Here is a 25,896-nt window from a genome sequence, read left to right as displayed (position 1 = left end):
TAGCACAGCCACATGCTGAACCAGACAAAGGAAATGATCTGGAAGAAAACTAATCTGATCAGAGAAGAAAAAAAATAGTTTCACCCAGAATCAATTGCCCTGCCTTTGCCTTTTTCCAGAGCAATGTGAACTGATGTTGTCACAGAGCGTGCGTGAACCTAGTGCCTTAAGCAGACCAGGGACTATGAATTTATCCTAGCTTTAAGCCTCTGTGCTAACTTAATGCCAGCTGTGGGAATACAAACGATCTGTGATCCAGCATGAAGTTAAGAGTAGTACAGACAGACGATACCTGATCTGGCATTAAGTCTGCCAGTACAAACTTAGTCTGTGAAATATTTTTCAGTGACAGTGACCAGCACTTTGTATCGTGTGACTGCAGTGCTTTTGATCCACTACTAGCAGCCCTTAGACGTGTTTTATCAAATCACGGCCTAACTGAATGAGTTCCATCTCAGGACTTGAAAGAAAGAAGGAAAAAAAGTCAGTTATGCAGCATGTAGTTCTGCCAAGCGGCAGTGCTTTCTTACTATAGGCTGTACTCAGATGAGCTCTGATCTGCAATGGCAACATATTAGGATATCAAAATATTTGGTGGTTATTTGTAGTTGAGAGTAACTGAAGATCACGAGGAGTTTGTAAACACTGACGTTGTCAGAGCAATTGCAGAATGCTGCTCAGCCTTTCTGTATTGAACTACCTGGCCATTTCTTGTCTCTTTGCAGCTGTTTCCCCGTTGTCATTTTGTGTGTGTGTGTGTGTGTGTGTGTGTGTGTGTGTGAGGTTAGGGCCACATTATCATGAGAATGAGGAAGAAAAAAACAAAAGATGCTTGGTGATGCCTGTCAGTACCAGAAGGTCTCTTGCACCGTCACCAATCAGAGACTCGGTCGACTTGACGGAAGTGCAGTTGTGTCCCTCTGAAAAGCTAGATTACCGGTATCACGGGAGGAATTAGGGTAAACAACACAGAGTAATAGTGAGTGAATTTGGAAGATCTCTCCTGCGAGCTCCCACCCTCATTGCCTAACAGCTGAGGTTGCCTAGGCCCCAAACTTTGTGAAGAAAGTCAGAATTTTCCTCTGCTTCCAAAATACTGGTTTGGAGCATTACCGAAGGCCTCGAGCGGATGATTTCCCCTGCCCCCAAACCGCATTCCCGTCTCCGGTAAAGAAAAACGAAGGGTTAAAAACTATCGTTTCTGTCACACTCAAAGCAGCCAGTCCAGCAGCTCAAGGGGCAACATGAGCCCCAGCTCTGCCTGCGCCAGCCGAACCCTGAGCTGCATCCCGTCCCCGGGAAAACTCTTGCTCGCTCTCGGCAAAACTCCTTCGCCCTTCGGCGGGGAGGAACTGCCCTGACAGCCCCGCGAGCGGCCGCGGGAGCTGCTCCCCCGCGCAGCCCCCTCTTCGCGGGGCGCCCGCGCTGGCAGGGCGCCCCGCGGCGGAATGCGCGGCACGCAGCGCAACTTGCGCCCGCCGCCGCCGCGTGCCGCGCATTCCGCCGCGCCCCCAGGCGCAACCATTGCGCGCCGCGGGGGCGCGCGCCGCCCCGCCCCGCCCCGCGCCCCGCGCAGCGCCGCGGCCCCGGGGGCGCGCCGCCGCCGCCCGCGCGGCCCAGGGGCGGGGGCGGGCGCCGTGCCCGGTCTGCGCGCCCTGCTGCGGCTCGGCGCTCGCTCCCTCCTCCTGGGCGGTGGTTGAGGCCGCCGGGAGGTGGGATCGGCCGGGGAAGCCGCGGTCAATGAGCGCCCGTTGATGGCCGGCTGGGCGGCTGCGGCGGGCTAGGGTCGGCGGCGCGGAGCAGCGCGGAGCGGAGCGGGGCGGCGGGGGACGCCGCAGGCGGCGGGGAGGCACGGAGGCGGGGGGCGCCCTGCAGCCCCGCCGCGCCGCAGCCCGGCGGCCGCCGAAGTTGCTCCCCGTCCCGGGGGGGAGCCGGGGCTCAGGCGGGGCGATGATCTTCCCCAGCAGCAACAGCAGCGCCGCGGGCAGCAGCCGGACCCCGTATCGAAAGCAGGTAGGAGCGGCAGGGTTTTGTCGTCGCTTCCCCCCCCCCCCCCCACTTTTTTTTTTTTTTTTTTTTTTTTTTTTTTTTTTTTTTAAGGGGCTGGGGGAGGAGTGGGGAGAGGGGTGGCGACTTGCGGGAGTTGCGACTCGCGGCCCGCCGGGGATCAGCTGGCTGCTTCTCGAGGGCCGGGATTTGCGAAGAGCAACTCTTCCCCCCGCGCCTCCCGCTGGAGCCGCGCGGTGACCTTGCCGCGGAGCCCGGCGGGGGCGGGCGGGCCCGGGCGGCCTCCGCCGGGGGCCCTTGGCGGCCGGGCGGCGCGTTGCGTGCGGCCGCCCGGGGCCGCGGCTGCCGGCCCTGCTGAGCTCGGCAACAAGTGAGAAAAGCCCTGGTGTTGCAACACGGGCTGCAAAGCGAAACTTCAGGCTGGACGTTTTTCGTTTCGCGTGAAATGACAAAAAGGACCGAGGCGCGTTCTTTTTCTCGAGCAACCCTCCAAAAATCCTCCGCCCCAGCCGAGCCTCAGACTTTCCCCTTCTCTCCCCCTCGAAGTACACAAGGGAAATCCTGTGACATTTTATGGGCAGACAGATCGCTCTGATAAGCTCGAGGCACTCGCATGTATGGAACGGTGCTGAAAGAGGTATTATTTTTTTCTTTGTTTAATCGCTGAAAATAGAATAGTGGAAATAGTTGGGCTGCAGCCTTGTTGGGCCGCTGTCTTTTCGGCTGCACTTTTGCTTCTTTCCCTGAAAACATTGGCGTTAATGTTGAAATATTTACTGCAAAACAGGTTATTTTTCATTGAATCTTTGATTTAAAGTAATCTTACATTTGAAAGTTCAACAGAAAATATTCGCTGTGTTTGTGTAGGAAAGGGTAAATGGAGTAGAGGTCACTGACAAGATCCTCAGTTGACAAAGCACCAAAAATATTCTGGCAGTGTTCCTCCCCCGTCCCCCAGGTGAGGAAAAATCCTTTTGTGCCTGCTGCTCTTAGCAGATGAAACAAATAATTTAACGTATTCTAGTAACAGTACCGGAGGAGTTGTCTTTTTTTGCTCTGGGTCAGAATTCATTAAGGGCACGAATTGCAGCTTGTATCTCACTAACATGCATAGGGACTTTACTAAAGGGTTTCGTAGAAATAATGATTAAATGGGCTTTACAGTTTTGAACTTCTGGCGTGTTGTTCCGACCGACTGGGATTTTTGCTACTGACCTGTGCCCCAGTGATAGCTAGATGGCTGTATTTTCTTGAAGTTTAAGCTCTGGCTTAAAAAATTGCTATTTCCTTTCTCCTCCTCCCCCATTTTATAGAAGCATCTTTTTGATAAAAATCACTTGTATATTATCTCAGTAACACTCTGCAGATGCCGCCTAACAGTGTCCGGAGTTATCTTTCTATCCGGTACTCGAAGTGTTCAGGTCCGTACATAATAAAGCACGCTTATTGTGTGTGCTGGTTTGGGGTTGTTTTTAATAAATGCCCCGGCTACACCCACGCCGCCGATCTTGTCTGGTGCTTTTGCGCGCTTTGTGCGCGGAGCCAGTTTCTTGGATGCTATTTCCGAGCCTACCTGCGAGGCCCCTCGGCGCCGGCGGCAGCGCGGCCCGGCGCGGGGAGCCCGGGGCGAGGCCCCTCGCTGGCAAGGCCGCCTCGCGTGCGGGTGCGAGCGAGCCTGCTGGTCTGGAGCACGCTGATAAGATGCTCTTCTTTTCACAGTGCACTCCTTAGATTCAAAGAGCTAAAAGGGCCGACTGAATCAGAAAAACAAACAGACCTTTTTTTCCCCTCCTTCTTCTTCAATAGGCGGAGAAAGAAATGAATGTGGGGGTATTATGTGGTCTTAAGACCCTGGGTACCAAAGGTTTCTTTTGTTAGTGTGTAGCCATTCTCCACTCAAACACTTCCTACACAAGGAGCTGGGGCCTGGGCCTTTCTCCATTTAAGTCCATGGAAAACTATTAACTTCATTCATGCAGGCTAAGGTCATTTAAAGATTGACTTTCTGATCTCCCTTTCACTCAGACCTCACCTGCAGGGGTGAACTGGTGTCAAAAAATACTGAAGAGTGTTATGAGCCTAATGTTTCAGCTCCTGTTGGTAATTAAAAATAGCCCAGATTACGTCTCTGCATGTTCTGTGTAACCCATGTTCACGCAATTAAATTATGGTTGTATTTTATTCTGTGTCTGTAAAAGGAGACACTAGATTTCCTATGCTAACAGCACCTACTCTATGAGCCAGAGACTAAATTTAAATAACTTAAAAATGAAACTAAAATGTCTCGAATGGTTTGTATATCTCTGTATTTGTGCTGTGATGTGCGTGATATCAGAATGGTGTCAGAGCATTTAATTTTTTATGCTTTCCTGTTATATTTTTCAAGTCTATAGAAGGTTCAGGTAGCTTAGTGCTAGATAGTATGGCGAAAAGATATGTGATTTTTTGGTAAAAGGCAAAAATATACTTTGTTGACTTATTTTAAAAACATTGTAATGTAACCTAAAATTCTGGCTTCATTTAAAACACGGATCAAACTCCAGTTAGCTGCAGTAGGGCCACAGTTTTACCCATACTTTTTGTTTTCCCAGAGAACTATATTTTATTTTATAAAAGAAACTGTGCGTATCATGTTGTGCTTATTATCTGTTATATCTATTTTGGTGTGTAAGTCAGGCATGTAGGAGCCAGCCATCACCCTCAGTTTCAGGTCAGATTCGACTGGGTGGTGCCTAAGCTTTTTCTCTGTTTTAGAGTACTTGTAAGAATACTAGGATATGGTCTCTGAACATATATTTTCAATAGGGCTTCCTGCATTACTAGCAGGCCAGCACATAAAAAATACCTCTACTGTGTTTATGTTAAGGTTAGATCTTGCTGAAATGAGTAGCAGCTCATCTGCTAATTTTCTTGAAATGCAAGTCCAGTTAAAGAATAAAGGCCATACAGTGTCTGTACTAGTAATCTATCAAAATAGCCGTGACCGTGTGTCATATCTGAAAAAGGTAGGCGTAATCTAATATTTTTACTAACAACGTTACTCGAGTTATGCAAAGAATACACGTGTGCATCCGGAATGCTAAAGTAATAAAAATGACATGCGATATCCTACTTTAATACGAGTTTTTCAGCTCTCAATTTGTGTGTACTGGGAACCTGATGAGTCTCTGTCCCTCCTCCCACTTTCCTTATTCTCATGTAAATGAGGAGGAGCTCCTCTGAAGTAAATATTTCTACGCACTGTAAAATTATCATAAATGGAAAATTAGGCTTTCTCCAGCCATCTGCTCCTTGAATCTACAGAGCTGGAGGAGATATTTGATTAGGGATTTTAAATCACTCCATGCAGTGAGATTTCTCCTGTCTCGGGTTTCTCGAAGAGGAAGGCAGGCCCAGGAGCGACCTGGGCCTGGGATGGAGGCGAGGGGAGCGGGAGGCGAGGGGAGCCGGCGCGGCGGCCCACCTCCCAGGCTGCCCCTCCGGCCCGCTCTGCCCCGCGCGTTTTAGCGGCTTTGCGCGGGAACAGCGGGTCTTGTTACATTTTGATGAGTGTAATGTTTATCTCGCCAGTGTGAGTAGATTTACATAGTTCGCTGCTTTCAAGCAGATTAACTGGGCGTAGCTGCACGTGAGGAATTTAGCACTGATTCGGTGTTTGGCCTGTTTAAGGACTGACATACAAAGCTGTTGATTAATCTTTTCATGCAGCGCTGTTAACATCAGCCCCTGTGCCACAGATTGGGCTTCGTTAAAGGCTGAAGATTAAGGTGGGTTTCTGAAGATGGTTAAATGAAGCAAACTTCTGCCAGTCTTAGGCTAAAAATGCAGATGAGGTTTCACTCAGGAGACTTTCTGTAGGTTTAAAGTATGAAGAAGCTACACCTGTAATCCTACTTATTATTTCACAGTTTTGCAGTTCACCTTGCGCGTGGTGTCCGTGTGTGTGAGGAGCAACCTCATGAAACTTGTAAGACCTTGGCATGGTCATAATTCAAAACATGCAGCTCCACTGAAAGTCTGAGACCAGACTGGTTCTGCGTTGCACCACTTGTGCATATACAAAGCGCGAGAGAGGACTGAGAAGCTGAAGGAATGAACAGATAGGTTTGGTTACCTGAATAGTTTGGATTACTTTAGTTTGGATTTCTTTCAGAACTGCAACATCTTGTATCATCACCTTGCACTGACCTGGTCTATTGCTCTTTAAATTATATACGATGTTAATGAATTTCCCCTGCTTTAACAGGACTCGCCTCTTACATTGAGCATCAGCTCTTTCAGATTTTTAAGTGCGTTTATAAGATTGTTTGCAAAGTACTGCTTTATTCTCAAGGGAGCAAAACTGCTCAGTCAGTGGGTTTCTATACTTATAACACAAACTTGAATGAAAGAAATAAAAGGAAGCACCTTATCTTGTCAGACGTGATGTTATAGATTGCGAAGAGTGATATGATTGTCTTACTGTATTTAACAATTTAAAGTTTTTGTTTAGTACTTCTAACAGGGTAAACTATTTTTCTAGCCAGTTGGACGTTTTGTTGTTTAAAGTATCTTTGTCATGAAGCTTCACATGGAAGAGAAAATAGGAGTCTATGTCTTGAACATCTGCTGTTTTGTTTTGAGTTCTTTTTTTCCTGAAACTTCCAACTGTTAAAAAAATTGCTTGAGTTAACACATTTCAGAAGGGTTAGATCCTTTAAACCAGGATTGCTGTGGGGAGGAGAGGGGAAGGAAGGTAGGGGAAAAAACCTTTTCCCAAGGGCTTGACATGACTGCTAAAACATCAGCGTATTACTGCAAACAGGTAGATCTAAAAAAAAAAAAATGGTAGTTTGACTTGCATTTTTCTTCTGGTAGCTAACAAGAAATGATGGTTGTTTCTGTCTGCCTTTTTTGCATCTCCAAAATCTTCCTTGAAATTGATCTTTGCTTGTTTTATGAGAGGGGCTATAACAAAAGCAGTCTATGGAGAATAGGAACTTTTTTACTGGCTTTTTCTCACAACTATGTTTCCGGCTTCTTATGAATGTTTTTTTCTATTTCCATGTGAAATTATTTATAAAACAGCTTACTTAAGGGAAAATGTTATGGTTTATAAAGTTGTAGGCCTAATGAAAAGGTGGCGGGGGGGTATTTTGATCTTGGATGAAGGATGTTGGTCAAAAGATTTCTAGGAAGCCAACAGAACCACATTTAAATGCTTTCAAAAACCTTGCTGGAGTAATTGCAACTTATTTTGCATACATTTCAGAATTGCAGTGTGCTGTGGTAATTACAACAGCCCTGCAGAAGCCACTGTATTTGCAGCTTCCTGATGCAACAGGAAAGGGAAGGGATGCGTTACAAATAGAGAGGAGAAGCGCATTGGGGAGAGCCATGTGTTAGATAAGCACAAACCTTCTAAATCAGCAACTTAAAAAAAACACATGCACAACAAAAATATCATGTGCTTTAAGGGCTGGTAACTGTGATTTGCACAGGTTTAGATCTATTTTTCTTGAAAGACTGTAGTTAAACCAGTGTAGCTGCCTATATTGACACACAAAATAGTTTTAAATTTCAGTTGAAGTAATTGAATATTGGTAAGGGATTGCCTTAAGCAGATTCAAGATATACCAGGTTTTAGTCAGTTTGAGTTAGTTTATTTAAGGCAGTTTAAATTTATTAACCTTCATTACAGTTTTTGTAAACTGATTTAACAGTACAACCTTATACCAATTTTAAAGACTAACCCATGCACTAAGATGCAGTGGTTAAAATTACCTAGCAAATGTTTTGAAATATGATAAGCTCTTTAGGACAGAAATTTAGTTACAACTCTTGGAAAATTTCTTTTTCTGAATTGGCAGTGTGAGATGATGGTACTTCAGCTCTGTGGTCTGCTGCAAAATAGAAGATAATAATCACAACTGCATACAAATCTATAATATTAACAAAAATACTTTATTGTTCACATGTCCTCATAAAAGCAGTGTTGTTCACTTAACTGTAATAGTTTAGGAAATCATTGGTCTGTGTCTTATTTGTTTAAAGTGTTCTGCTTTAGAAAAATGATGTGTCAAATAGAGTGGGTGTTTTGGTTTTACTTAGTTGGTACAACTGCAGAACTTGTGTGGGTTTGCAGTGGCAACAAACAACGTGTTGTTCTACGGAGCCCAATTTGGGCCCAGTTTTCCTGGGTTGAAGAACAGCAGAAACAGCAGCGCCAGGTGAGCATCAAACCTGAAGTCTAGCCTGACATTTACCTGTCTGTGAAATTAAATGTTTATTTACATTGACTAAATATACATAACTCTGTTTTGTCCTTGATTCCATTTCTTGACAGCATCTCTTGTTGGCAGTGGTACTTTCACACCTTATTCTAAATGGAGGTTTTCTGCTTCTTCAGTTGGATAAGAAGGGGATTTATTTCTTCCCTTACCTTCTATTGTTTTCCCTCCATTATATCTGAATCTCCTCTGCCATATGGTGCCTTGCTTCAAGAAAGTGGAAACATGACTCCTCAGGTTAACTGCAGCTCATATATTCTGTCATCTGGGTACTGCGGCATAACAGTGTTAGAATTCAGCCCTTTAAGACATCCAAGATAGTTATGTGGCACTTAAATTTGAGTGTGCTTGAGCAGTGAACTTCAGAGTTCGGATATGAGTTTGGGTGACTGTTAGAGGGAGCTTTCCTGGTGGTGGTTAGTCACTGCAGGGCACTTCTTCCTTTAAGCTCGAGGCGTTACCACCTCCCAGCAAGGCTGCTGTGGCTTACAGGAGGAGTATGCAGTTATCCTCGAAAGTCTGAAGCAATGTGCTTGTGTGCTTGACTCCTCCTAAATGATTCAAAATCCTGTTTTAAGGTTTGTCTAACCCATGGGAACAGTATCAGTTGGTGCTTGCCAGCTAATCTGAAATCATTCAGAACAGTAGATGGGTTAGGGTAAAATCAAATACAAATTCTTGTCTGAAAATCCCAGAATAAAAATTGACAAAGTCCTTAGAACTTGAGAGCTGAGAGAGAGAGAGACAGACAGAGAGAGAGAGAGACAGACAGACAGAGAGAGAGAGAGAGAGAAGTAGAGTATTTGAAAGTTTTTCCTTTACCATATAGTCATGTGGCAGACAACTTCCAGCCTCCTCACTGAGAATCTGGTTATTATGCAACCCAGTTTCCTCCAGTTGCATTCAGTGAAAAGAGAAGAGACTCTGTATTTAAGGCTCCATATTTCCTTTTATACCTCAAACCCTTTCTGAGTTTGGGTGACGGGGGGGAGGTTTTTTGTTTGGTTGGTTTTTGTTAGACTTAGTGAAGCATTATCCACCTACCTCTCACCAGACCGTAGGTTGTCATTTTCTGCTTTGGAAGTACCATCATCTCCCAGGCACTGCTCGGTGCAGTATTGCCTGCTCAGGCTTTGGAGGGCTCTTTAGCTAAGCACTAAAGAGGCGGCTGGCGTGTTGCAAAGGAGATTGTGCTTTCATGCTATGATGGATGGATTTCAAGTCTCAGAGTGATGTTTTTCTTTCTCTTCCACCTATACACATAATTTGCTAATAACACTTTCTGAAGCTGTGTAATGGAGATTATTTCTCCTGGCTGTTATTGGAGTGGGGGAGACCGCGTTATTCCAGTCACTCAGGTGGTCGACCGGTGGCTGTGCGTTGTGGGGAGAGAGGGACACGGTGACAGCCTGTAGCATGTCTTAGAGGGTGGCCACAGCAACACATCTTGAAGCTGGTAAATTTGAATGGCTACTTATGTGTTTTTGTTGTTCTAATATAGTTGGCTTAGTTTAAAACCTATTAAAATGTAATCTTTAAAGCACACAGTGTAAAAGTAACATAAAGCATAAAAGTTGTGTTGACTTGGCCCATTGCAACTGTGCCATGGGAGAGGAGGGATGGAGCCAGCGTGTCATGCGACTGCATCACATGATGGGGAACATGCTTCTTGTGAGCCCGGGAAGGCAGCACCCGCTCCAAATAAACCCGTTTGCTGGCAGAGCTGGGCAAACAGCTCCGTGGACTTCTGACCAGAATAAAAGCAACCGCTGGTACGAGGAGGTCCTTTGAAGTATTTAGCGGTCTCTATTCCCGGGGAATTGAAGCAGAGTTCTAAAAATGTGGGGCTGAATTTTGAGGCCTTTGCTTATGCCAGGCAGTATTTACATACCCAGTGGTGCCGCCGACTGTGGCGAGACTACTGACATGAATAAGTGCTTATTGAGACAGAGAATCAGAAGACCTTTGAATTTGCCTCGTGAGAAACCTGAGATGAATAGCTGGTATATCCCAGGGTTGGGATTAGACTGACATTCAGCAGAATCAGATGGTATTTTAATTGCTTTAGTATTATTCTATCCAATGTACTTGCTTACATGATCCTCATTACAGTAGTACTTGCACTTCTTTAAAAATACGTCTGTATATTTGGGAAAATATTTAAGTTAGGTATCTAATACAACTGCTTAGCTGCTAACCTCTGAAACAGTGATAATTCTGGACTTTTCCTGGAATTCCAGGAAATGCAGTTCTGGATGCTATTTATGAGAGAGGCTTAGCCAAAACCAGATTTTTTTTAAAAAGCTTTTCTGCAGTGCTTAACTTGAAAAAATAAATGATGACTGTTACTTTAGTGTCTTAGGACAACATCTCTGATATATATATGCATATACCTAAATATTCCAGAATTGGAGATAATTTTTGAAAGGAAGAAAACAGCATCCTGTGGTACTGCAGACATATAGAGTATGTTTAAAAGCTTGAGCAACTTTTACGGTGAAGAATACTAAGATGTGATTCACTACATAGCACTTCTGTTGGTTAAAAGTGCTAGTGAAATTTGGGGTGCATTGTGGCCCTGAGAGAAGAATGTGTTATTTTTTCAGTTGTCTGAGATGCCTTAGGAGTTGCTTCCTTTGGGTCTTACAATATTCCACAATCCTTTAAAGGTTAATGCAAGATGGAAATGGTTAAGGAAGTCATTCATTGTTAGATTGATATTTTTATTGCTATAGTGACAAAATCAGGGTAACTCTTGAACCAGACTTTGCCAATAAACATACTTTTCTTAGATCTGTTGGGTGCAGAGTGGTGTGGTCTCGAGGAAGTCACTAAGAGCTGAAGGGCGGCTCAGCCATTACTAAAGGCATCCTGACTCTTCATGTATCCATTCTTCACATATTCTGATCAGATGTTGGGATTTTCCTGCCCTGAAGCCCCTGATCATGTTGTGCTCTCAGTTTTAATGTTTCACTTGCAATTTTCTCATAGTTGCTTTGGTATTATTACTATATGGTTTTATATTCCAGTATTTAAGATGATTGAAAGAAATAGCTTCATTCCATTTATGTCCTTTTTGAAAGATGGTCCTTTGGGATGACACTTCTCAGGTGAAACCCTTCCAAAATTACTAAATACTAAACCAGAGCCGGTTTTGCTTTTCCACCTTCTTCCTCCCTCCAAACTCAGGGTGATTTTAAAAATGCCAGGTCAGGTATGCCTATAAAGTTTGTCCAAGGATAGTGCAGAAATTAGGAGAACTAAGAAGTTCCAATTTAAATGTCCTGCCAAAGATTTTTTTCGGCAAATCTTAGGTAAATTGTTTAGGTTTGTATCTTTAAAGATATTGGCATCAGTAGTTTCATACCTCCCATAGGTTCTGTGAGGGAATGCACTAAAATGCTGAAGTGGGTCAGAAATTACAGCAATTAGGGCTGTTTTAAGTATCTTAAGTAGTATATATGCTATAAACACAAACACACACACACACATACACACACACTTTAAACCTGTTCTCCAGAGCTCAAGATATAGCAGACGATTCAGAACGATAGAAATTCGTGTTCAAATTCTGCTTATCATTCACTGTGTGAGTAGTTTCTTTGCAGTCTATGGGAATGTTCACATGAATACTATGATTGAAGTTTCCAAATTAATAACAATAGCTGAGTTCATTTTTGCAAGAAACTAGACTGGTAGAACTGTTGTCCAGATCTCTTATTCTAGAAAGGAGTAAATGCTGTTTTTCTATTAGCAATAGTCTTATATCTTTGTAAGCAGAAGTTTAGTGTGCAGAAAATGCAGAGTTCAACCACTAAAATATTACTCAGTTCAGGAATAACTCCATTAAGTTCAATGGCCTAGATTTTGCAGAGTGTTTAGCTACATAGTTACAATTGTTTTGTGGATTTATCTCTCCTGCTAAATTAACCCCTTCTTTTTTTCTCCTTTGGAAACTCTCCTGTCCCAGTATTCTCTTGTCCCATTTTTATTTTGAAATCCAACTAAATTTCACATACTTCAGTGTTTGGTCTATGCTCTTAAGAAATGCAACACAGCCCAACTTCAGTTTATTGTGACTGCTGTAGTAACCTATTTGTATTGTGTAATCTTGTAAGTCATTATTAGTTTGTTATAGATGTTAAACGTCCAACAGTTGCATAGATTGATATGTTGTAAAGATAGCATTGCTGCTAAGAAAAGTAGAGAGGAGTATTCTTGTTAAAAGTATAATTTCTTGAAATTGAGATTTGCCCACAATATAGGGCAAACCTGAAAGCAGTTGCTCAGGACTATAATTATGGAATAACTAGAGGCAAGTGATTGTTTTATCTTACCCTGTGAGTATAACAGTGAACATTTTATTTCTGGGCAGATTCCCCTTAACTTTAGTGTTTTAAAGTCAATTATCAATTCAGAGTATATTTATCAAGCATTTTCTTTTATCTATAATTTCCTGACCTGTTCAGGGGTAAGATTCCTCAGCAGAATCCCTGTACCAAGGACAGGAATACCAACAATAAAGCTACAGATAGATCACGCTCTGTGCCCAAATGGAGCAGTTTATTTTTGACTCATGTTTGACATCAAAGTGCTGAGCCTCCCTTGCCGTAGCATGGGGCATGGCCAGAGTGAGGTGCCTTTCGCCATCCGCAAGTGGATGCTCTCACATGGGTGCTGCAATCGCGGGCACTGGCTGTGCTCACGCACGGCCTCCCGTCTGCATGTACTGGCGGGCAGTGGGGACTGCTGTGATTTTGGCTATAACCTTTTGTTTGTCTGAACTAGGCCTCCCTCTTCACTGCCAGGGGTAGATGATGATCTTGGCCATGTAATTGCTCATGTGTTTAAAGTGTAGTATAGAATACGTAGAAGCCTTTCTAGGTGGTGTTTAATTCTTGTTTTCTTCATTTCAGAGTTGTTAATGATCTGTAGTGGCTATGAAAATGATTCATTATGCAGTCAGACTTTCGCGCTGGCAGCTATTTGGAATATTGCTTCCTTTAACTTTTAAGATGCACCAAAGAACAGCATCCTGTATTTTCTGAGTGTACTGTTGCTAAACAGTTATAATTTAACTTCAGAACTAAGTTTCTTGATGAAAAAGAGTCATTAATTATCATTCACTGTGAAGTCACTAACATTTTAATTTTAAGATAAGTCATATTGAGTTGCTTGAATTTCGAACATCTGAACAATACTTAAGCACTTAACACTTATATCTTGATGAACTAACAATAGCTGCATGAGTTATCATGGTACTTCACAAAAAAAAAAGAATTATATGTTTATCTCTTGGTTCAAATCAAGAATGATGTTTCAAATTAGAAGGCAAAATGTAAGGGAAAATTGAGGAGTATCTTGAAAGTGTGTGTTCGAATTGGTGTGTTTATATTATTCAAATATAATTTCCAGAGTTCGGGAAGAACAGGAAATGATAAATAGGTGTGAGTACACAAGGATTTGGGGAGTGTGTGCACAAGGATTTTGGAGAAGATTGTCATTTGTAAACAGAAAATACAGTATTTTCAGCAGTCATTGCAATATCAGATCTAACAAATGGTGAGCACCTATGAAAACATCATGTAAAGAATGAGCAAAGACTAACTGGGATTTGTTTCTGATAAGATTATAACTAAAATCTGCCCCTAAAACCGGGGCAGCATTGCTGTGCAAGGTATGTACAGAGGATTATGTCGATGTGTTAGTGGGCAGGTTTGTGCCCACTGCTTGCTCTCTTCTGAGCCTTAGTGACAGACATATGTACCAGGTGTATTTGCTGCAGTTATCTGAGTTTGTGTGTGTAAAACTGAAGTCTTTTTCATTCCTGAGTGTTCGGCTGTCTAATGCTGCAGTTCCATTACCATGATGGTAAAAGATTCAGGCAGAATTTCCTTTTTTTTTTTTTTTTCTTTTTTTTTTTTTTTCTTTTCCTGAGTTGGGGAGACTCCACTTTACTGTGAACCTGGGAGAGGGCAGGAACAGCTGTGAGGGCAAGGCTGCTGCCTAAACCATTCATTGAACTGCAGTCTGAGTCTGTGCTTCCCCGGTCTTCCTCAACCTGCCATCGGTCAGGTCTGTCCTGAGCTCCTGTATGTTACTTCCCTGCCGTCTCCAATGTGTGTGGCTCTGGGGCAATCCAGATCCCAGCCCTGAGCCAGCCAAAACCCCCCGGGCTAGCATTTGCCTCTGTTGCACTTTGGTGTTTCTTCTGAGCCAAACCGGGGAAAGTTTGGCTCTAAAGCCGAGCCGACGGCAGTCAGCTTTGTTCTTTACTTGGTTCTGTACCAAAAACAGCTTTGCAGAGGATCTAACCACCAATGTTAAAGCTTTTTGACTCCTTTATGCCACCCTTTTCCTTTTCCCTAACTGCAAATCCTGCATCTCTCCAAAAGTTCAGTTTCTACTTTGTAACATTTATCAAGAGCTGACTTTTCATGTTAAAACACTTTATCGATAAAATTTGAAAGAGTTCAGCTTTCTAGACTGTTTTTAACTGGCCTGATGCCATGGTCAGACTGTAAGATGTCAGTGCTGAAAAACCATTCTTAAGGCACAGCTAGAAATCTGCTAGGGAGCTCCACCAAAACTTACTTTTACAGTGGAAATCTTACTCTAGCTTTCACAGACAAATCTTTGGTTTTAATCTTTTCTACCTTTACAGATTGACAATGTCATCCTACCCAAGGAATTCTGGTTTCCTTATTTAGAAAGAAAAGCGAAGTACTATTTATAAAATCAGGTTTGTGTGCTGGATTTTGTTTTGCTGATTTTTAGCAAGCTTCTTGCTATGTCTCATCAAGTCCCCAGATTTGTTGCATTCACAGCGTTGGGGCAAGTTGCCTTAATGAACAGAAGGACTCTTTCTCATCTGTGTACCTTTGGTCACCAACATTTAAGGAAACGTTGTAATTTTTTTAATAACTTTACATAAAAAAGATTAGATTCACTGACTAGTTGGTCAGATTCCCTGATACTTTGTTGCTGAACTTGTCCTGTTTGTTAGTTATGACTTAAAACTCGGAAGAGCTGAACACCCACAGACTGGTTTAAATTGGTGCTCAGCAACTTCTGTGCTTTAAACTGACTTCCAGAGCCATCTTCTCTGGACCATGAAGATAGACATGCTGTCCATGAGCTACCTTTCATCAAATAACAGTAGAACTACTTTAATCTGAAAGCTGTTGATTTTAGCAGGATTTGGGACAAGTTACTTTTCTTTATGACATAAGTCACTCCAAGAATTAGAGCACTCCATATAGATGTAAATAAAGTTTAGTCAGAGAAGTACTTGTTAATGGAAGTGTGCAAGCAGAGAAAGGGAAGATGTGATCAGGACTGCCCTTTTCGATATTAATTTTTCGGGTTACCTTTGTTGTGAGTTCAGCCCGTTAAAGTTTGTGGAGAATAGAGTACATGAGGACAAGGCAAATCTCATTGATGCTTGAAGAGATACTGTTAATGTAAAAATATATGGAGGGTTTTTTTGATGGAACATTTAAAGTACAGTCAGCTCTCAGTTTTTGTAGGTAGTTTGTCCTGACTGCAGATTTGGTGTGCCATGGATTCAGAGACTCCAAAGTTGGTTTCAGATAGGAGCTGCTGAAATGTAGCTCAGGCATAATTCTGCTAAAGGAAGTCAGCCCCCTGTCCAGGGCCAGGTGCTGTTCATATCTGTGTAGCTATCTTCTCAAGGTATGGTACTACCAGACCCTGCAGGGCTTAAGCTGGTTATACAGCTTCTAGACTCTGTCTCTGCACAGTGCTCTTGGGTAGAGAGGTACCCTTATTTAGATTGGATCTAGCCAGGTTAGTTTCTAGTTCTGGCTGAATATTGCACATGTGGGCCTGGAACAGCAATTCGTGGGTATCTGGGCACTGTGATCTTCATTACTTCAAGTTGCAGGAGGCCTTATCTCAGGTGCATCACCAAGACCTGCATATTAGTGTGGTGCTGTGCTTTACTGAATAGGTCCTCTGGCAACCTGCAGTGCTGGGGAGAACATTGCATTCACTGTATGATTTTGCAAGAGACAGTCTGGATCTGTTGGGACCGATGCTGAGCAAACACTAATGAGCCTAGCTTGGTCCAGGCTGAGTGTGATTAGATGTCTGTACTACACTCCGCACCATGTTTCTCGGTCGGTACTGTGATCTCTCTATTAAGTTTCCTGGTAATGAGATAAGGGTATGTATGTTACTGTAACATCTCAAACTGTCCTAAACGAAACAAAGTAAATGCTCTTTTTCTACTCTCACACATGGAAATCCTTTCACTGGAGAGGGAAAAAGGTGTCAGAGGGCATAATCACTAGGAGTTGTGAGATGCATAAGGCTCGCTGGTTGAAAATGTGCAAACACGTTTCCCTCTACCTTCTAGGAACTTAAACCAAGCTGCAGTTGCAGGTTAGAAATTTGGAGACAAAAAATTATGACTTCCGTGTCTTCCAGACAAAACTGTCCAAATGTTTATATGTTTTCCTTACACTCTTCTTAGCACATAGTTTCAAGAAAGCAGGTCCTAAGTTTATAGTAGAAGAGCAAGTAGAAAGTGTGTGGCACTGTCATAATGATCAGTGGTTCAATCAACCTTTAGTTTAATAAACAATTTAAGTAAACAGAACACACAAGTCTTGAAGAGCAGAGATGATATTGCAGTATGGGTGTACACATGTGCGCGCATGTGCACACACACTTTTCAAGGGAAAAGGGGCAGCGTGGTGATGCTAACCCAGAGACATGTAGTCTTTGTTGCTTGTGCTACGTTTTCTGCTATGAATGTTTTCTGATTAGCTCTCGGGCCATCTTATGTTGTCTGTAATGCATCTCCAAAGCTGTCCTTCAGCAGCGTTTTCTGTAGCAATAGCAGCCACAGGATGAGCATTTTTTGGTATGTCTGAACTGTTCATCCACCAGATGAGCTGCTCTTGTTTTTCAGGAATTATATAGTTATTCTCTTGTTTGTCCAAGCTATTTTAAGATCTGTTGAATGGTGTCTCTGCACAGGTAAATCTCCTTGTGCTACCTAGGAGAAAGGTGTACAAATTGGTCTGGTCATGACAGTCCATTCTCTTCTTTCTTCTGAGCATCCGGGGGGGGATCCTTTGTATGAATGTGCATATAAATGTCAAGTGTCTGTAAAAAATGGACATTTTATGCCACTAGAATAAGCTGTAGAGAACATATGGCCAAAAGGGTTGGATGTGGCAGGCTTTATTATAGTTTTGTAACAGTGCAAGGCTGTCTCTGAGAAATGTCCAAGGTTTCCAGATATCCAGTGGTTCCAAAATTTAGAAACTGTTGTCCTTGACACTAAGGATTATTGGTCTCCCTACAGGCAGTTCTCTCCCAGCTCTTTCACATTGTCTGAGCAAACTGTGTTAAATCATACTTAACAAAGCATTGCAGTATTCATCGCCTTTCGTGAGACTATGACTAACATCTTGTCCATCCTGGAGTTTTCAGCACAGATGTAACTGCCCTGATATAGTTGCGTTAATGAAAATCTTCAGGAGTACTAATTCAATATCACGCCTGTGCTGTGGGCAAAGCTGCCAGGCATCTGTACTGTGGTTTGCATGGTGGGTTGCAACACTAGCCTTAAGACTGTGACACAATACAGAAGAGACAAATACTTTAAAAGCATTGAAGTCCAACTCCAATTCTTTTCTAATGAGATTGGTGCTTCTAGGTTATATTTTCAGGAGTCAAGTAGAATCTTAAATCGCTTAGAGAGCTTTGGGAATCTCATTTGCAGCTTTATATGTGCTACAGACAGTCTAGTTAAATGCAAAGAAAATTAGCACAAATAGTGCAGTGTTAAAACCAGAGTGTGTTCACTGGTACTCAATAGAGAAGCCCTATGTTCCAAGTTTTGCCAACATTATGCACTTGTCTTTTCTGGTCTGTCAGCTTTATACAATGTTGAAATTTATAAAAACGCTTGGACAGATTTTCAGCTTGTGTAAATGAATGCAGAACCAGTGGTAAAAGTGGAACTACTCTTTAAATTACTTTTTACCCTGGTTATATTCTTTAGCTGCCATCACAGCTACAAGATATTTCTAATTTACATTAGAAATTCAAGTTGTTGAATTCAGCTTTTAAAACTGTTGATTACTTGTGAAAGGATCCCAGCATACTGAAGAAGATTTTTACAATTTGGAGCGGTCATGAGAAGAAAGATAAAAACGCAAAAAGTTAATGTGTTTGCCCACTGGTCAGTATTGCAGACCTAGTCTAGTTTATAGTACTGTCTATCTGGGAGCCTACTCCATGAAAGATACCATCAATATTTGTACCTCTTATGTTAGATTGGTGGGCAGCGCTGCAACATTTGTAGTAGATCATTACAGAGAATGGACTGAAATTAATGTTAAATTGGAAGGCTTGAGCTTCTTCTCTGTGTAAACTGTTGTGCCCTTTGAGATGTTCTTAGCTTTCACATCTCCTAAAAGCTTTGTTTGTTTTTTACAGAAAAAAGTGGATTGAATTTCCTGGCATAACAGTTACAATCAAAAAAGGTGTTGTGTTTCTTGGAGAATGAAAACTAGTCTATTTTTCTTTCTGAGTATTTATTCTTCTCCTAAATCCTTCTTAAAATATTAGAAGAGCTAAAAATCATTTTTGAAATGTACAGAAAATCTTGCATAGTCTTTTTTTTTTCTCCTGCTTTCTGTAACTGTTGATTTGTGTTGAAGTTAGGTATGTTATGTTTTATGTTAATGTTGTACATTAATATCACCGGAGCTGTTCTTAATTACCTTTAATATAAAATTAATTCTACCATTTCAATATATGCAATAGGTATGTGCTTTTCCAGCAGTTGTACCTAAGACTTGCTTTAATGCCTTGCCAGTAATGTTGTACATGTCCTCTTCCAGTGTATCGGTTATAATTAATTACAGCTGCTTCATTTTATCATGTTGCAGAATATAAGAATCACAAGGGCACTTGTTGAATTTTGAAGTGACTAATATAAAAAGAACTCTTAGCTCAGTATGATCTGTGCAACTCAGTTCCATGGTGAATGCTATAAAGGGCTACGGAAATACATGCAATAGAGTAACTAGGAAGTGCAGTGATGCTCAGAATATGTTTTTCTGTTGTCCAGCACTTCATATAGTCATTTGTTCCCACAGAAGTGGTATAAGATGCTACCATTCTTAAGCAGCTTTAACTGTTTTTGACCTAGGCACGTAGCAAGCTGCTAGGCAAGGCAATTGGACTGTCTTGGTGCCAGTGTTAAAACAACCTTTGTGTTGTACTTGTGCGTTGTATCTACGCTGGCTTGTTCTTTGCTGATTTTTCTATGATAGGTAGGCTAGGATGGACATTTAAAAAAGGAAAAACACTTGCAAATTGAGTAGACAGGATAAAATATCTAAACTTATCTATGCTTTAAAGCATACATTGTAGAGCTCTAAATAACGTGTTCATGGGTTGGTGGTCATCAGGATTCAGTCTTGGTGAGAAAGTGTTACAAAATGGACTTTTCTTCTTTTTTTCTTTTCTTTTCTTTTTTTTTTCCTGACATGACACCTTTTCTTTTGCTGGATATTCTGGCTGCAATGAAATGGGCATAGTCTGTTAGATAAAGACTAAGATTTAGGAAAGTACAAAGAAGGGCCAGAGCCAGCTGCCTGCACAATCCCGTGTGTGTTTTTTAAAGAACACAGCAGGAGGGGCAGGAATAGACTGGGGATGCTGCATTGTGTTAGATATTACATACTGCTGTAACAGAGAGATGGCCCTTGCCAAAAAAGAGCATACATTCAGCTCTTTAAAACCGAGCAGGGGGGTGCACGGTTACAGCGATACTGCTGCGCTGGGTGCAGTATACTGCCCATATGGAACCACAGCAATCATGGGCAAAGGGGTTTTAATAGGAATTGACTCCCTCATACACAGTTAGGCACAAGTTCTTCAATTCATTTTTTAACTTGAATAAACAGAAAATGACATAGCGGATCCCATGTCAGCCAAAAGAGCCATCTGTGGTCTAACCCTGTGACAAACAGTATAGCAATAATTCCAGTGCCACCAACAGTGCGGAGTTTGCCAAAAAAGCAGATGCTTCTTTTGACATACATCTTTAATGCTGTGCTGTTTCTGTCCTATAATTGCTGTCAGTAGAAGAAGAGAGGATGGGATAGCCAGATGAGCAGAATGATGAAGTTATACTTTGGGGGAAAACAAAAGTTTAAGAAATAATAACCAAAAAAAGAGATAAACTATACACACAGAAAAAGGCTGAAATCAAAAACTGCACTGTTCGTCTACGTGCCTTGTGAAACCTGTGATACTTTATAAAAGACAAAATTTACAAGCACTTATTAATTTGTTTCTTTTTAGTTCTAATAAAATACCTAAGAACAGTAAATGATACTTTAGAAAAGTACATTGAAAACTTGTTCTGCAGAATTTTTAATTTAAAATAAAACATTTCTTCATCTATTTTTTTAAAGAAATAGAGGCTGGCCTCTAACTTACTTTTTACTATACTTCATAATACAAATATTCAAGCAGTTCTCTGAATAAGCCAAGGTGAGTATCTCTGCATCTGTACTGTGCTACTTCCTTACCGTGGGTGCAAACAACAGCTTTGTGAGGTATATAGACTTAGCTTGACTAGCCATCAAAATAACATTGTGGACGACATCCTCAGATGTTAAGAAAAGAGGATGGCCTCATGAATGCACTGTGGCTGCATATTTCCTACTTTAGTTTATGACACTGAAAACTTAATTCCTTACAGAAATATAAATACACATCTCAACATATCAGAAATGTTAATACAAATACTTGAAAATAATATATTTTTGGATTGTATTGAATGGATCCATGGCTCCATTTCTTGGTACTGGATGTGAAAGTTCAAAATGAATAAAATGACATAAAATAACAATGAGATTATGTCATAAAAAAAGTGAATAAAATTACAATTGAACTGAAGATCTGCCTTCTCCTAATACAAGAGTCTGCCCTCTGAACAGAAGTAACTGTCTTGCATCATGAAAGTTTCACTGGCAAGGCTTAATTTTGCAGGATGCACTTAGAGAAATGGTTACCTGCTACACATTGCTGCCTTTTTTCCTGCAAGGGAGCCAAAGAGTACTTGGGATAAATCCAGGTCCTGCAGTTTCCATACTCTGAAGTCCCAAACTGTTGGTATTACTTTTGGTATGTTACTTCTTCCCATTACATACACCATAAATGAAGTTTATGCATAAAGTACAGTAAGGGGATAACACATTATTTATTTTCAGATCTGTAAGCTTGTATCCAGATTTAATTTCATGAATAAAAAAATTAACTGCCATCAAGTACAACATTTCTTTTGCATCATTCTCTGGAGGGTCAAGCCCTAAACTATTTATTTGTTCCTTGGGACTCCTGAGGGTAAGTGATAAAGGTCCAAAATACATGGCTTCTGTTTGTCCAGCTTATCAGCTAGGCTTTAGAAGGGCATTTTTGATTATGGGAGATGTTTGATTTAAAAAAAAAAAACATTTTTTCCCTTTTTTATAAAATAGGAATAGGCTTTAATATGATATGAATATCATATTATCCTCATCAGAGCAGTTATTTTCTATTTTGAGGAATTAGTACACCTTCTGATCTTCAGCCATGTTTAGGGGAATATCACTTTAGTGTTTAAAAACAAAAGTTTCAGAGGCACCACGAATATAAGGGCTGGGAGGGAGGAGGCAGTGCTAGGATCAGTGATGCATTTCGCTGTGCCTCTGCTCTGCTTCCTCCCCTCCCTTGACAGTGCAAGCGGAAAAGCTAATGAGCTTGTGCTCCCCTCTCGTCCACACCTCGCTTTCTGCTGCAGAGTGCCTCGGAAAGGGAACTGCTGATCTAGACCTTATTTCCTTATTTTGCTAATGAAAATACCATGTGGGACAGTGTTAGAGGTTTCAGTCAAGACAGACAGAGAGATATATATACTTACTGCTTCTATGTTATTCGCTAAGCTAGTTACGCTGGCAGTGAAGAAAATTAGATTTGTTTGATGTGATCTGTTTTTGACAGATCCATTCTGTCTGCTTTTTTGTCATTTTATTATCTTCTAGGTTCTTGTAAACTGATTGTTTAATAATTTGTTCCAGAGTATTTCTGGGAATTGAAGTTAGACTGACTGCTCTGAAATTCCCTGGGTCCTCCTGTCCCCTCCCTCCCCCCACCAAAAAAGAAAAAAAAGAAAAAAAAGAAATTGCAAGACATTTGGTGGCTGACAGAGAAGTGAAACTATTTATGGGAGTTCTACATATGCCAGCTACAGTTTGGCTGGACCTTATTTTCACGTCTTGGGAATTTGGCTCCTTACATAAAGTAGAACAACTGCCTGAAAACTTGTTCTGTTGTTTGATTTTCATCTGCTCTGAGCTGACACCTGAAGAGTTCTTAAATGGTGGTAGTGCGTAGGAGTTTTCTGCTGTATGAATGCTTAAGCAAAATTATATAGAGAGTGAAAATGGACCACCGTGACCACCTAGTTTAGGGATCTCGGAACCTCCTAACGCTGTGAACACTGATGTGTCGGAGAGGCATGTGAAAATGCTGTTTCTGGACTTTGCACCCTTAAAGCTCATACTTGTGGCTTTCAGTGCTCTAAGAAACCCCTCGCATGCTTATCGCCGGCGTTTCACGGACTCTGTTCGAAATATGACCCATGCCACTATGTCAGATCTTTCTGCCAGCACATGACCCACTGTGACCTTTCTCCCATCTTATAACCTGATGCATAAAAAGCTTACTGAGAGACTTAAAGTCTGGAAGCACTGTATGCTGAGCTGTGCTTGAAGTGCCCTTGAGCTGTATGTGATTTCCAGCTCCAATTTGACCATCCCTGGTCTAGTCTTCTGTGTGACAGAGGAGTTTCCTAAACTAACTGCAGTTCCACTTAAAGCATTTCTCCTACCAAAAAAATCTTGACTTAGTGTTTCTCTTGTGTTGGAGAACATTGTAGGATTTTTATGCTCTTTTTGTAATGTCTACCAACAGATGTGTAATGCAAAGGAGGAGTTGTTTTTATTATTTGTATTCATTGTCATGTCCTGGACTTGCTACCTTCCAGAGCCTTGCATAAACCCATCAGTATGTGAGTTAAGCCTCTCTAAAAAGGGATGTGTTTTCTTCTAACTGCAGCTTGAATCCTCAGACATGGACAAAAACTTTAACATGCTCTAGGGATTCAGTACTGTTTTCTCTCTGGATCCTGAGCAAAATCCTTGGCTGGTTTCACTGAAGGAAATAAGTCTGTGTATTTACTAGAGTCAAGAAGAAAGTTGGCAGTGAATTCTCTTGTGTCTATTGCTCAATGAAGGGCTGACCACAAAAACATGTACATGCCTTTTGGTCCACTAGCTCTCGGTATCAAGCTCTCTTTCTTCAGGTACTTCAGCAACTTGACTTTCTTTTTCTACTATTTTAACCTAGCTTAACTGTTGGATTGCTTAAGCCTACTCAAATTTTGAAAACCCAAACTCAAATATCATTTTGCTTTAGATGTACCTGCAATTTCGTGTTGTGGCTAGGGCATGTACTGTGTTTCAGAGGATTGTCCAGGGAATCCAGGTGTAAAACTGAGAGGGAAAAGGGTGTTATGATGAGAGAGCAGAAAGGAGAAGTATTAATGGTTTCTGCAAAGGAACAGGGATTTAGCCCAGGTCAGCACTCCCTCATCTCTCCCTTGGCGATAGTTTTTGTACTCTGGTGCTGGGAGTTGCATAAGTATCCAGGACCTTCTGTTTGTCCATGGACAAGGAGAGTCAGTCAGTGGAGCACGCAAAAATCCCTGATAGGGGACGACCTTGATGGAGTAGATGATCTCCTGGGAACTTCGTAAGAAGGAAATGAATAGATTTGGAAATTTGTTTCCTTACTAGCAGGAGATTACTGTTGTATTAAACTTTAACATGTATAATTTAAATAATATTAGTTCCATGCTCTTATAAAAATTTGGGAACCTGACATTTTGTAACATGCTGGAGTAGTTTGCCTCTGTACCTTCTGTTCTTATTAATTGTTGCCTTCTGGTGAGAACAAATTTAGTCCTACTAAGTTACTCTAAGTTACTGTGAAGGATGGTTTGTCCTCTCGCCATCCTGAGTACAAGGAAGCAAAATAGCTGTCTGTGGGGAGAGGCCTTGGGTTATGAGTGCGACAGTCTAGGGGTGAAAATGTTAGGAGCAGCAGCACTGTCTGTGACTAAGGGTTTATGCTAGATTTTGTCTAGTCTGCTTCACTGTTAAAGCCACTTCCTGTGAAGATTTTTATTAAAGCAGGCTGAGAAAAGCACCTACTCACTTGTACCTTTCTGTATTTCAATGGAGGGCTTCTGAAATGATTCAGAGAAAAAACGTGTATTAACTGCTTTCTTGGATCTTGGTGGAAACCTTTACAGTTCTTGCTTATCTTGGATATAACATGTAGGCAGGATGGAGGGCATTACACTCCTTTATTTCTCTTGCAAAGCTCCTTAAAACCTGTGTGTTTGGGAATGGAATTAAAGCTGAGGGGGCTTTTTGTGTTTTTTTTTTTTCTTTTTAATTTCAGTTCTTGGGGGTTTTTTTTTTTTTGAGTACTTGATTCTCAACTTTTTTATTGCAGTCCATCTTTATCTTAAATGCCAGCTGAAATATTTTGAGTGTAGTTCTTCCTTGTTAAAATGTGGAAGCCGCAGAGAGTGTCTTTGGGGAAAGAGCCCTGTCACCAGGGCTGGGGCCATAGGTGCTCAGTGGCATTTCGTAACAGGGAGAGTCTCTACGTGGTGGCAGCCTCCACCCCCCGGGGACCTGCCTCTTCCCAGCACCCAGTTGTTTCTGCTTCGTGCAGCTGCGGCACCAACACCCATCTTCGCTGATGGCCTGTGTAATGAAGAGAATGGAATAGGCCAAGTTCCTGCGTGTGCAAATAGCTCTGATCACGTAAGGCACGTTATCGGTGCGCTCGGCCTTGTGCAGTAAACCAGCCCGTGCTGGGATTGTCTTGCTGACTCTTACAGCATTGTCGTGAGACTGTGATCTTCACCCATTTAAAACAGACTTAAGGTTAGTGGTTTAAAGGAGGAAAAAGGAGTTGCAGAGATTCTTTTTGCTAGGAAAGCTCTCAACAGAAGTCTTGAGGACTCAGCTTCTGAGAGTTTCTGCATTTTACACTGGTATCATCCTGAAAATGCCTAGAAAGCAGCTGACTTGCTGAGTCTTTCTGTGGCAAATGCTGACAGACTGAAGAACAACAGTCGGAGAACCTACCCTAAGGCAGGAGATGTAAATGCCACAGCAGATCTTTCTCTGTCTAGTGGCTGACTGTAGTCCATTGAGAGCTGGACTTTGGAGAGGCCTCAAGAAATTCAGTTTTCCCTGCCATGACATTTCAGATATGATGGTGGAAACCATGAAATAGAAGCATGTAGGACACTCAAAATGGCATCCCCCCTACAGCCATCCGTTTGGTGGTGTAGACTAGCTTTGGCCATTGGTGATTGCTGATTTAAAGGAGGTTGATGAAAACAACTGTCTTCATCAGAGAGCAGTCATTTCTGTTTAACATTTGGATTTCTTCTTTCAGTGCAGGACATGATTTTATTCCAGACAACTTTCTGTTCCCTAAG

General features: G+C 41.8%; 1 protein-coding gene across 6 annotated transcripts in view; it reads left to right on the top strand.

Annotated features, from left to right (window-relative positions):
• The window catches only part of RBMS1 (RNA binding motif single stranded interacting protein 1), a 153,457-nt gene that overhangs the window by 53,577 nt on the left and 73,984 nt on the right, over positions 1-25,896 (top strand). Inside the window, exon 1 of one of the 6 annotated variants that reach the window (XM_064514843.1) lies at positions 1,623-2,013. The exons of 4 other annotated variants lie outside the window; for them this stretch is intronic. In XM_064514843.1, the coding sequence (XP_064370913.1) occupies positions 1,951-2,013 (63 nt within the window). In that variant the 5' untranslated portion in view covers positions 1,623-1,950. Of the gene's footprint in view, positions 1-1,622; positions 2,014-2,379; positions 2,645-25,896 lie in introns of those variants that run through there. One more of the 6 variants, XM_026094592.2, reaches the window with a different exon arrangement.

The sequence above is a fragment of the Dromaius novaehollandiae genome, chromosome 7 (genome assembly GCF_036370855.1).
Source record: "Dromaius novaehollandiae isolate bDroNov1 chromosome 7, bDroNov1.hap1, whole genome shotgun sequence".
In the NCBI taxonomy this organism is placed as follows: Eukaryota; Metazoa; Chordata; class Aves; order Casuariiformes; family Dromaiidae; genus Dromaius; species Dromaius novaehollandiae.
Note: the sequence above shows the minus strand (reverse complement) of the source record. Positions and strands in the feature narration are given on the sequence as shown.